Source organism: Stomoxys calcitrans, chromosome 4 (genome assembly GCF_963082655.1).
Source record: "Stomoxys calcitrans chromosome 4, idStoCalc2.1, whole genome shotgun sequence".
Lineage (NCBI taxonomy): Eukaryota > Metazoa > Arthropoda > Insecta > Diptera > Muscidae > Stomoxys > Stomoxys calcitrans.
The window spans coordinates 37889065-37902424 of record NC_081555.1 but is presented as its reverse complement, the minus strand read 5'-3'; the positions used below and the strand labels follow the sequence as shown (position 1 = coordinate 37902424).

The 13360-nt window shown below is 40.0% G+C and overlaps 2 protein-coding genes across 2 annotated transcripts in view; both read right to left on the bottom strand.

The window, feature by feature from the left end:
* Positions 1–4919, bottom strand: part of LOC106083558 (diphthine methyltransferase) — a 41067-nt gene extending 36148 nt beyond the window's left edge. Inside the window, exon 1 of the mRNA XM_013246651.2 lies at positions 4803–4919. The gene's annotated coding sequence lies outside the window, so the exon portion shown is untranslated. The remainder of the gene's footprint in view (positions 1–4802) is intronic.
* On the bottom strand, positions 1774–4747 carry LOC106083559 (probable basic-leucine zipper transcription factor R). The gene has a single exon (XM_013246653.2). It carries the CDS (start codon positions 4087–4089, stop codon positions 3199–3201), a length of 891 nt encoding a protein of 296 aa, XP_013102107.1. The 5' UTR covers positions 4090–4747; the 3' UTR covers positions 1774–3198.
* Positions 4920–13360: the final 8441 nt, after the last annotated feature.

Below are 13360 nucleotides of genomic sequence, written 5' to 3'. Positions count from 1 at the left end.
GAAAGGCGTGACTAGCATAAAAAGCTAGTCGGAAGTTATCACCTCACATAGGTTTGGGCGGATGTTATCCCCTTACATAGATTTAGGTTGAATGAGTAGCCCAGTATGAAAGGTTAATCCCGACACGGGATATCTATGAGCACCACACTGGTCGGAACTATGAGCTCCGATTTGAGTGGTGTTCATTGCCATCAAAACAAGCGCTGTTGAGAGCCACCGTGCTCTTTCTTAAGTTGCGATCCCGGCTCGGAATAACTATGAGCACCACGCAGGCTGCACCGTTGAGCCCCGATCTGTGTGGTGTTCATTGCTGTCACGATAAGCTTAGCTGCGAGCCATCGGGCGCGTCCACAAGTTGCGGATAGTGGAATGCTGCATACGGAGTAGCTGCAATTGCAGTCGATGATAATCAGCGGTATCGAGGGGAGGGTCTGAGTGAGAGGCCGGGCGGCACCGGCTCTTGCACAAATACTTCGTACCTATGATTCTCAATATGACAAGGGGAGTTAATGGCGCATTTAAAAAATCAATGGCCCTAACGTTCCCGCGGCAATCGGCCCTTTGGAGCTGGACGAGAATTGCACACAAATGTGGCTACAACAAAGGTTAATATCTCCGGAATATTTTTTTTAAATATTTGTTTGGCTCCAGCCACAAAATTAATCTCGATTTATCTTTAGTCCTATACGATTTAAAATAGATTAAGATTTGCCATTGGCAACATTTGTGAGGTACTTTACCATGTAAAAACTTCTCCACAAAGAGGTGTCGCTCTGCGGCACACCGTTAGCACTCGGCTATAAAGAGGAGTTCCCTTATCATTGAGATTAAAATTGAATCGGACAGCACTCATTGAATTGTGAGAAGTTTGCCCCAGTTCCTTAATGGAATGTTTATGGGTTAGTTTGCAGTTGCATATTTGCCATTACTTTGCAAAACAACAGATAAGATTACCTAAAATTCTAGTAGTTACATGGTAAAAATAAGAAATAAGTGCCGCTTTAGTGTTTTTAAGTACCGGGATTAAACGCGAATCATTGCTGGTACCCAATCAGTCGATCTAATATGAAATGAGTTTGTTTCTCCTATACTCTATGCTATGGACCTATTTTTGTAACCATCGTATGGCCTATGTTTTCCCAAGAACTTCCATTTACAGAAAAAAATTCCCCTACAGCAATTGGTGATGTTGTTGTTGTTGTTGGTGGTGTTGTAGCAGTGTGTTGTTCACTGAGACGGCAGCCCTTGCCAATGGAGAAGTCCATCGAGTCAATCCGGTACGTACAACCGGCTACCATGGGATTGGGTGATAAAGGATTCAAGCTCTGCTCAACTACAATGTACTTTATTTTTACAGCAAATACTTAAGAAACGTAACCGATACTACAACCAAGTAGATTGAAGTTTAGTTGAAAGGAGAGCCTTATATATATAACTAATAATCCTAAGCATATTAAAAAATAATTCGGAAAATTCCAGCTTTTATATAAAATCCCTTAAAATCAAAGGCATTGTACATTCCCTAAAATATCCTACTCCTCAAGTTTGCATGAAGACCCCTGTGACCAATAACCATGAAAGATCCTTCAAAGCAGAGTTAAAAAATATATAATTAAATTATTGATTTGTGATCCTTGAGACACTACCATTAGAACAAAACATATCACCGTTTTAGGCTACCTTAGCAACAATTCCGAGTCTTCTTTTAAAAATACTCTGCTCTCGAGTGCTATACAATGTCCAAGGATTTCGTTCAAGAAGAAAAAAAATATGTAGAAAATGTTAAAATATTTTATATATGTTTTTGGGATTCATACAGAAATCCATTAGGTTTTAATTTATATATCAATATTTTAGAATAGATTTAAGTTTAGTTTTAGTTGTGGTGAAACCACATCTACCGGCCCTTAGCAGGTAGATGATATTTTCCATTATCGCTATAAGTCAGGAAGGCGGCTGGCTCTCTTTAGAAATGTAGAAAAAACTCTGAACCTTAAAGCTGATGAAAGATGCAGCTCGTCAACGAAAACGACAATGAAACCACACACACACACACACACAAACTTTTCTTTTATATTCAGAGTGAGTAACGCTTTGTGTTGTTCGATCAATCAATCGACTTTTAGTGCATGCCTTTCGTTAATGATGGTCGTTTGTTTAGCCCCCATCGCCCACATCTTTTTGTGTCTCTTGTTAAGTACGCTCCAACAGAATGAAAAAAGCGTTTTTCGGTAGATTTTGATTTTTTTTTGCCGTTTTCTCCAATCATGTAAACTTTAGCCTTCTCCTTTCTCTCTCTCTCTCTCGCTCTCTCTCTCGCTCTCTTTCTTCAAAAACTAAACATTATTATCTTCTGTACTTTTGTGATTATTAGAAAATAGAAGTGAAACAATATGAACTCCATATAAATTAAATGAAAAAAGAACAATTCTTAGCTTTCGAAGAGTTCGTCAATTGGGGACATATTTGAAAAAAGTCGATGTGAAATCATGCCTTCCACCTTCCCTTTTCGAGTTGTGGATGTTTAGAATTACAAATTAGAAACAGGATTCAATAAATTCCTGAAAATTACATCGTGTATGTATGTGTGTACTGTATGTGCCATATGGGGGATTACAAGATTGCGGATTAGTTAAAACTGCCATCCCCCATGACATACAGCCAACATGGGATGTTAGTAAATGTCTTGAAAAATTTTCCACAATGACTAAAACTTTTAAAAACAGGTCAAAAAAGGGACCCAAAAATAATTAGCAGAGTAATGGTGTGGGTAGTTTTTGAGGGTTGTGGATTTGGGGGGGTGGTGGTGGTGGTGGTGCCTATAATTTCTAATGTGCTGGTGTTTTGTTTCTTCTCTGAGTGTAGATTTTGTGTGTTTAATGTTATTGTTTTTGTTTTTGTTTTAAATATTATGTTTAGCTGTATTGTTCTTTCTGCCTGTCGTGTCATCGTCGTCATCATCGTCATCTGACAGAGTCTGACTCCTCTTAACTTCCCCCCACTGGTAGTACTACCTCATATTGCGACATATTGTGTATGTAATATGAGCCGCCTAATCTTTGTCCTGGTCTCTGATTGCCTGGGCAGAAGAAGAAGAAAAGTTTAAAAGTTACTGTTGGATGATGATGATGTTGATGTAATAGTTGTTATTGTGGCGCTGCGTTTTGCGGGTGGCTTTGACGTCGACGTGTGTCTCTTTTAGTAGCCCTTAAGACGATCCTCCAGCGGCGGCTTGGGTATTTTGGGTTGTTTGGCACGGGCTACACGCATACGCTCAGCTGCCTTGGCCAAACGCTTTTTTCTCTCTTCGGGCGTTTCACTGGCCCGTCGTAATCGTTGACGAGCTGCATTTTTCATCAGTCTTAAGGTTCTTTGTACTTCATTTTCATTCTGACGACGTATACGATTCGCCTCGGCATTCTTGGCCAGACGTAAGCGATACTCAGCTTCAGATTCTTTGGCGCGTTTCTCGCGCATCCTTGCGGCGTTGCGCTCCAGTCTTCGTTGGCGGGCCTCGGGTGATTCGTTACTGCGGCGACGGGCGGCTTTTTGAGCGCGTGTTGACTGTGTTGGGGGTGTGCTGAGGGTATGGTGCAGCGGATGTGTGGCTGTGGTGGTGGCGGCGTTGGCGACGTGTTGGGTGTTTGTTGTTTGCAATTGTTGTTGCTGCTGCTGGACCACTTGCTGGGCCTGATGATGAAAGGTATTCTCCAAATTAAGGGCTACAGCTGCCACTACAGTTGGATTCGCAGCAACAGCGGCGGCAGCAGCGGCGGTGGAGTTATTATTGGTATTGGTGGTGGAGGCAGATGATGTATTGTTATTGGTGTTATTGTTGCTGCTGTTGGTGTTCGCTGAGGCGGCTGCCGCTGCATTTACTGCCGCTGCTGTTACCGTATAATTATTGTAGTCTATAAGCCCCCGATTGCTTGGGTACAGATGATGCATGGGATTATCATAGTTGAGGTATTCGGGTTTGATTAAGAAGGGGTCGCGTGCGGACAGTGGTGCCGTGGGTGAGTTCAGAAAATACAGGCGGCTATGATGATCTGTCGTTATGCTCCCTCCACCTCCCACTCCTGTGGACATCTGTAGTGGTGGTTTGGCGATGATGTTGTATCAATCGCTGTTTCTGTTTTTTCACTTTTTTTTCACTCACACACTCACTTTACAAGATTCGCGCTCCTTTAACTTGCATCTTTATTTCTATACTCGTTTTTATTCTAGCAAAATCTCGTAGCACTTCTTGTCCAAAATTTTCGTTATTTACTGGATTTCACAAAGGTTTTTTACACAAAATTTAACAAAAAACTTTGAGAGTAAACAATAAAAAGCGACATAACTTCAACTAATCAATAGAAAAAAATTTCCAACATCTTATTGGAAAGTGGCAAAAACTGCGCAAACGTCATTTCATTGGAAATTGCCAGTGACAAAAGCAGGGTTGTTATACTACAATAGCAAATGCGAAAAAAGAGGGTGTCGCATTCAATAGTTCATTCAAAATATTAAATATTTGTTTATACTTTTTATTGCGCGTTTGGGAATATATATTTCTTGTTCTTTTTAAAATCTACAAAACTTTCTAGTTATTTGTCAATCTCTAATTAATAGTAAATTGCGTTTCTTCCACGAGAGTACTTTTCTTGCACAACGCTGCGGGCTTACTATACACATGTGTGCATGTTTGTAGCTGTTTTGTTTACATTTCCCATAATACAACTTCCATGCTTTTTCAAATGAATGAAGACATCTCTCTTACTAAAACTATATATCGTATATATGAATTGTATGGTACTTACATTGGGAGTTGATTGTTTTTGCTGTTGAAAATGTAAATGCTGACACTATTGTTAAAAATATTAAATATATAAAACTTTGTACGTTCACAAAATAATGTGTCAAGGGCCATTTGTTGATTGACAAATGTTACCAGATGGTTATATGAAATTACACATATTTGACAGATCTGGGCCGCAAAGTATGGTTCGCTTGCACGATGAGATATGTGGACGTTTAATTTGTTTGTTGAATTTCTTTCATAAAATCATTTTTATTAAAAAAAGAAAACAATATTATGTAAATGGAAAATCGATCGAATCTTTTTAGCTCTATGTACTTAACCGATGAGAAATTTACAGTCAAATGTGAGTAAAATATGGGATTTTTGGAAATATCGTACAAATTATCTTTACTGCATAGGCCGTTTTCAAATGGAGGAGATTGAGACAGGGTATACTTAAAAAAGGTACAGGAAGGTGAAAAGCTAACTTTTTTTTTTAAATTTTCTCTTTCATTCTTCTCGTTTTCTTCACTGCATCAATTGCTTACATTAGTTCGTATTAGTAAAAAAAGGAATGAAACTAATTAAATACTGTGTCGAAACATATAATACAAATATGACATAGTGGTAAAATTTAAAACAGTACCTTTATCAATAAATTGGTAAGTTGTTGGAAAGTTGGTTTCACTTACAAATAACTTGGCGTTATAGCCTTCATTTTGCATGAGTTACTCTATGTTATGGCCAAAGGACTACTGAACTTGTGCACGATTAGAAATTAGTTGTCATATGTATAAAGAAAGTGAAAAAAGTGTGTGATTAGTAAAAAATATGTGAAAAGAATTGTTGAGCCCCACAATAGCTCAGAATGGTAAGAGAACTGGGAAATAAATAAAATAATCGACAATGGGAAATTGTGTGGCGTTTTGTTTGGTGTTCAACATCATCACGAGAAGCTCAGCTGCATGCTCCGTGTACGTACAGTCTCTGTGAGAGGTCTGCTGGCTGTGGCTTAAATACTGAGTGCCCATGATGGTCGTTATGATAAGGTGAGTTATTGGCACCTAACCAATGACCATTATGTTCTCGCGGCGATCGACGCTTGACGAGGATCGCTACCTCCGAATATAAACATGCCTACGATAAGAACAACAACAACATCGCCTTCTCGTTTTTAAGCATAGCACCTACTATGGTCCTGAGGAAATGTTTCTTCCCTACAAGCTTGGAAGCTTTAGCGTCAGCTGACTGCTAACATAGATAGCGACTGACTGATAGGGTAGCAGATCCTTGTGCAAAATCGTCTTTAGCACCGACAATCATTGAGAACCCAAGGACTGAGATATGTTTCCGACTGCTTGTCCATAATACGGTCCGGCAGGCGGCGATGTGGGCCACCACAGAATGCATGAGGTGGTATGGTGTCAACGCGAGGACGTCGATTGTAAACATCTTTATGGACTGTAAACTGCTCATGAGGGCTGTAACAACCAGGAAGGTAAGGTCACGAACAGTCTTGGAGTTTAAGAAGGGGATTAAAGCCTCCTCTAAGGACGGCAAGATTGACTGATTGGAGCAGGAGCAGCTGAGTTGGCCGTGAAGGGTAGAGTACTGTCGTCAATAAACGTGATTAGTACGAAGCCTTTTGGGTCGAAACAGTCCGAATTAGGAGCGTGGGCGTCGAACATGCTAGAAGCAATGTGGAACAGTAAATCGATCGGTATGACGACGAAAAACATATCGGGGGATCCGGATCGTGAAAAGACGAGGCTGTTACCTAAAGGACATATAGAACTACGAGCCCACTTATGTAGAATAGGTGCAACAAGTGAACGCATGTGTAGGGCATGTGGGGAAGATGATGAAACGTTGGAGCAGTTCCTTTGTCATTACCCGGCTTAAGTGGCTAATGGACACAGACTTAAGCTGAGTATTCTGTTCAGCTTTTCAATCGTCAAACAGCAAAATGCTGTCAAACACTATATAAAAAAAAACGTCGGCGAAACGTTGGGTGAAAATAGGCGGAAAAGTAGTACTCTGTTTACAGTAAGGAAAATGACAAAAAAAAAACTTTTATAGTGGCAACACTTGAAACTACTGCCGGCATAATTTTGTTTGTTTTATTGGTTTCAATGGTTCATTTTTCTTTATTTGTTTGAGAAAAAATATATAAAATAGAGAAAACAATAAGTGTAGATAAAAAATCGTATTTTGGTATAGAAATAAAAATATTTGATTGCTGTCAAATTCCGCTCGAAGAACAATTACAAATTTCAGCGGCTATTCCGAAAGCAGAATAGAATACCAACCCTAAGGGGCGTAGAATGGGGAACAATTAAGGATTTGCTAGGTATGTAGTACGGAACTCCTCAATATTTCGAGGCTACTTTTTGGTATTTATAGCGCACAACAAGACGGTTTCTGGCTTAGGTTTATCTCCATAGTTGCTCCTGCAAATTGTTACTGGAAAAGTACGCGAACAGAACTATAGTGTGATAAGGCCTTTAAGGCCTAAAGAGAATAAGCGCGTTGAGGAGCGTCGCGTTGAAAAAAGTTGAGCATTTGTTTAACTTATCCCGGTTGCTTTTATGGGATTTGTGTGAAAAGTTGCAAAAACAAAATATAACGCGCTCATTCTGTTTTGGTCTTCAAGCCTAGTACAGATTTCGACTTTTCACACGAACAACTGCCAAAACGCACCAAAAAAAAAATGGTGGCGAAGATAATTCGAACACATTCTGTACAAGTGGCACTTATTGTAGTTCTATGAGCAAAATAGTAGCGACATGTCGCTGCATCAGAATAAATTTCGCACAATTTTAATTGTACATGTGCAATTAAATGCAATTAAATGCTCACGAAATGGGCCGAATAAACTCTGCTTTCATACCATTGTCTTTATTGTGCGTTGTTGTTTGACTTTTGTTTGTGTTCTGACAAAGAAGGATGTGAACATTCCCAAGTTGTTGTGCCTTTTAAAGCGAACTGGATGGTTCAACGGTAGGAACTAGAAGGCATCTTCCTTCTCCTGTGTGGTATCATAATGGACGATAACCATTACAAATGATATATATACAAACTATATATTGGGTTGCCCAAAAAGTAATTGCGGATTTTTTTTTCTAAAGCAAGCTCAAAGTAACAGCTGATAACTGACAGAAGAAAGAATGCAATTACAGAGTCACAAGCTGTGAAAAAATTTGTCAACGCCAACTATATGAAAAATCCGCAATTACTTTTTGGGCAACCCAATATATTTCGGATCGCCGTAAATTTTTAGGACGATTTAACGATGTCCGTGTGTCTGTCCGTCCGTCTGTTGTATCACTCTAGAGCCATCAAAAATTGAGATACTGAGCTGTAATTTGGCACAGATACGTCTCTTTGATGCACGCTGGTTAAGTTCTTGAACGAGCCAAATCGAACCATATTTGGATATATCTGCTATATAGACCGATTTTCCGATAAATGGTCTAATGCCCATAAAAACTTAATTTTTCATCCGATTTTGCTGAAATTTGAAACAGTGAGTAGTTTAAGGCTTCCCGACAACTGAGCCGAATATGGTTCACATCGGACTATATTTAGATATAGCTACCATATAGACCGATATCCCGATAAAGGGTCCGAAGACCATAAAAGCTTTATTTATTATCCGATTTCGCAGAAATTTGCAACAGTGAGTTATTTTAAGCCTCCCGACATCTTACCTAAATATGGATTAGATCAGTCGAAATTTAGATATAGCTGCCATATAAACCGATCTCCCGATAAGGGGTCTGATGGTCATAAAAACTTTATTTTTTATCCGATTTTGCTGAAATTTGCAACAGTAAATTAATTGAAGCCTCCCGACATCTTACCTAAATATGGATTAGATCGGTTCAAATTTAGATATAGCTGCCATGTAGACCGATCTCATGATAAGGGGTCTGATGGTCATAAAAACTTAAATTTTTTACCCGATTTTGCTGAATTTTGCAACAGTGAGTTAATTGAAGCCTCCCGAAATCTTACCTAAATATGGGTTAGATCGGTTCAAATTTAGATATAGCTGCCATGTAGACCGATCTCCCGATAAGGGGTCTGATGGTCATAAAAACTTTATTTTTTTACCCGATTTTGCTGCATTTTGGAATAGTGCGCAGTTTTAATCCTCTCAACATCCGACCCAAATATGGTACAAATCGGACTATACTTAGATATATTTGCCATGTAGACCGATCTCCAGATAAATGGTCTGAAGCCCATAAAAGATTTATTTTTTAACCGATTTCGCTGAAATTTGCAACAGTGAGTGGTTTTACGTCTCCCAACATAGGCCCCAAATATGGTACAGATCGGGCTATATTTAGATATATTTGCCATGTAGACCGATCTCCAGATAAATGGTCTGAAGCCCATAAAAGATTTATTTTTTAACCGATTTCGCTGAAATTTGCAACAGTGAGTGGTTTTACGTCTCCCAACATAGGACCCAAATATGGTAAAGATCGGACTATATTTAGATATAGCTGCCATATTGACCGATCTCCAGATAAAGGGTCTGAAGCCCATAAAAAGCTTTATTTTTTAACCGATTTCGCTGAAATTTGAAACATTGAGTAGTTTTAGGCCACCCGTCATTCGACCCAAATATGGTAAAGATCGGACTGTATTTAGACATAGCTGTCATATAGATCGATATGCCGGTTAAGGGTCTGAAGCTCATAAAAGCTTTATTTATTACCCGATTTTGTTGAAATTTGAAATACAAAATTCAACAATGACTTATATTTATTAGACCACTCAATGTCCGTGCCGAATTTGGGTGCATAGGTTATCCAATTTTCACCAGATTGTGGCGAAACGGGGTTACATATACACCCGAGGTGGTGGGTATCCAAAGTTCGGCCCGGCCGAACTTAATGCCTTTTTACTTGTTTATCTCCATTTATTGTATCTGGAAAAGCTAAGCTAAAACTAAACTTTTTCATTAAAAAAAATATATAAAAATAAGGAAATAAATGGAAAAACAAACACAGCCACACACACACTATACGAAATAAAGAAATAAATAAAAGCAAAAAAAAATTAACAAATTAAATAACAATAATGCGCACAAGACAACAACAACCATTGTAGGATTTGTAAATGTAAATTGAATTGGATTGTGTGGAAATGAAACGAAGAGAAACAACAATAGAATATTAAATACAATGAAACCATATAAAAATTGTTCATCATTATTAATATGAATTTGTTATAGATAACCATTGTTCATCCATTTTCGTAGTGCGGTGAATATAACACACAAACAGAACATATGGGCGAGAGGGGTAGACAGTAAAGTGTAGCTTATACATGAGAGGTGGAAAAAGTGGAACTGAGAGCTTGTCAGCCATAAAATCGAATTCAATAATTTCAAAATTTGCGCTTCCTCTACATTGTTTTTTGAGTTTGTGATAATTTAAAAATATTGGGTTGCCCAAAAAGTAATTGCGGATTTTTGAAATAGTCGGCGTTGACAAATTTTTTCACAGCTTGTGAAAGCAGTAACTAACTAACTGTTATACTGAACCTGAATCCCTGATAACTGTTTTCTGTGTCTACCACCTTAGTAGGATTAGGTCAAAATAGCAGGAAAACCAGCCAAAGAACAATAATAGAAGTCGATCCTACCATCTGTTGCAATCCTTCAATAGATTGTTTGACAACTGTGATAGTTTTGACCAACGCACCCGTTTTTTTTTTTTTTTTTGGATAATCAGGCTATGCCATCAGACTCACTTAGACGTTTTCGTCCATTGTAATACCACAGGAACAGGAGAAGAAAGATGCCTTCTAGTTCCTAACGTTGATCCAGATCGCTTTAAAAAGCCCAACAACTTACGAATGTTCACATCCGATAAAACAGACAGGTTCTCTATAAAATGAGAACCTAAAGTAGAACTCCTTCTGCCTGCCAGTGCGGGACACACCCAGAAGGTGTTGTATAGTCTCTTCTTCTTTGATGTCCTCACAGCTTCTGCAAAAGTCGTTGATGCATACCTTCAGTTGGTCAGCATGTTTTCCGATTAGACAGTGACCTGTCATGACGGACACAATGACTGAGGCGTCTGTTCTTGCCAGTGACAGCAAAGCGTTAGACTTCTTTAAGTGTAGATTAGGCCACATAATTTTGGAATGCTCACAGCCCCCTCTTTGTGATCATCTATCATTCGTTGTCCTTCGGGCCTGAAGTTGTAGAAGTTGTAGCTTACATGTCGCTAGAGGCATATCCACAGATTCCAGTTTCCCTGGAATGTGTAAGGTAGTTCCTAGTCTCCCAAGCTCGCCCGCTTTACAATTGCCTGTCAAGCTGTTTTTGAACACTCTTATTGCTCCCGATGTCTGGAAAATGGGCAGAGTGATCCCGCTAATGAAGCCTGGTAAGGACCCGAATTTGGGGGAGTCGTACAGACCGATCTGCCTTCTCTCACCAGTAGCTAAGAGCGTCTTTATTACTCCTCACGAGCCTCGTAAGAGAATTTCCATTCACCGAGCATCAACATGGATTTCGAAGACTGCATAGCACAACAACAGCTTTGCATGCCATCACGGCACACATTTGCCGTGGCTTCAATCAGCCTAGGCCATGTGATAGGACGGTCCTTGCGGGACTGGACATATAGAAGGCATTCGACACGATCAGCCCTGCCAAACTATTTGATGGCATCGCCAATACGTCCTTTTAGCCAGGCCTGAAATGTAAAGTCGATGCACCGTAGAGTGAAACAGGGAGTTCCCCAAGGTGGGGTGATATCTCCGGCACTGTTTAACCTCTACCTATCCTCCATCCCACTCCCTCCAGACGGCATAGATCGTATCATATGCGGACGATTGTACGATCATGGCATCAGGCCCCCCACCCATTGATGACATCTGCGATAGGTTGAACGTCTACCTCAACGAGCTTGCCTCATATTTCGCTGCAAGAAATCTGAAGGTATCCGCCACCAAATCTTCAGCCACACTGTTCACTACAAATACGCGTGAGGTGAATACTGAGCTGACTGTGATGGTCGATGGAGAAATGATTTCGACCTGAAAGTGTCCTAAAATACTTGGCGTCACATTTGACAGCTCTTGCACATTCTCCCCACATGTGACAGCAATTTGCAATAAAGTCAAAAGTAGAAACAGGGTCCCTAAGTCCCTTGCTGGCACTACTTGGGATGCAGACAAAGAAACCTTGTTGACCACGTACAAAGCAATTGGCCGGTCTGTGGTGAGTTATGCAGAGCCTGTGTGGTCTCCTCAGCTTTGTGAAACGCAGTGGAATAATATTCAGATCTGTCAGAATGCCGCCCTCCGAATTGCGATAGATTGTCTCCTCAGTTCTCATGTAGACCACCTCCATCAGTAGACAAAGATATTACCAGTGCGAAGACAACTACATGCTGTCTAAGCAATACCTTTTCGACTGTTATAGCAGAGACCATCCAAATCATCATCTTGTGGATAGATATCCACCGCCCAGAAGCCTTAAGGTAGATCTACATGATCTAGATCGTGAGGTTCAACGCTAGCAGAGAGAACCTCTAGATCAAGCGGCATATCAAGCAGGTTTAGACAACATTCATGCAGACACTGTAACAGATGCGGTAAATGGCTACCGGGTGAATGTGAATGAGAACGACCGTCTCCCATTGTACCTGTAGACATTGACCTCCCCCGGCAAACCAGAGTAGTTCTGGCTCAATTACGTCCCGGCAGATGCAGCCGCCTCAACTCCTTCAGAGCAAGGATTGATGCCGACGTGCAAGATGTTTGTCCCGATTGTAACCAGGGACCGCACGATACACGTCACCAGTTTAACTGCCCAGCCAGACCCACTCGACTCAGACCCAGATCCCTGTGGATGCACCCCATCTTAGTCGCAGAGTTCCTGGGTCTTGACACTCAACAGAATCAAGCAGACGACAGATAGAACACAACAAACTGCTACAAGAAGAACAAGGAGCTCTTTCACCTAACACATTCACCATATCATTATGAATTTCTTGTCCCGATAAACCTTTTTTATGTAAATATTTAATGGCACCATGCATTTCTAATTTTTCCATTGTAAAAAAAATCGCTGATGCCTTTTGTGAACACCTGTTTCTATATGAAGGAGTTGCTAGATCGAAACAAAATTTAACATGTGTTCACAGCAGAGATGGAAGTTTCCAAAACACTTAACTTTTTTCTGTTTATACTGCGCTTTTTGTGCTAGGCTAAAAAGTTTCCGAACCGCCCACGTATGTTTAGTTAAAATTCTTAACAGTCGCCTCTGTTTGTCGATGTCGAAAATAAATGGAATGGAGGACAATCACTCTGATTCGTCTATAAAACGGTTTCCGGTTACTTGTAAGCTCCTTCGATATGCTTCCATACTTACCGATCCAAGAGCTATTGGAGCTATACGTCGACATTAAAACGATTAAGAGTACTAAAAAAAAACTACAAATATATGGACTGAGTTCCAGTGGTGTAGACAGTCGCTTGAAAATATACCTAAGGGTTTACACCAATAAGGATTAGTGAAAATTGAATGGAAAAAAAAGATCAAGT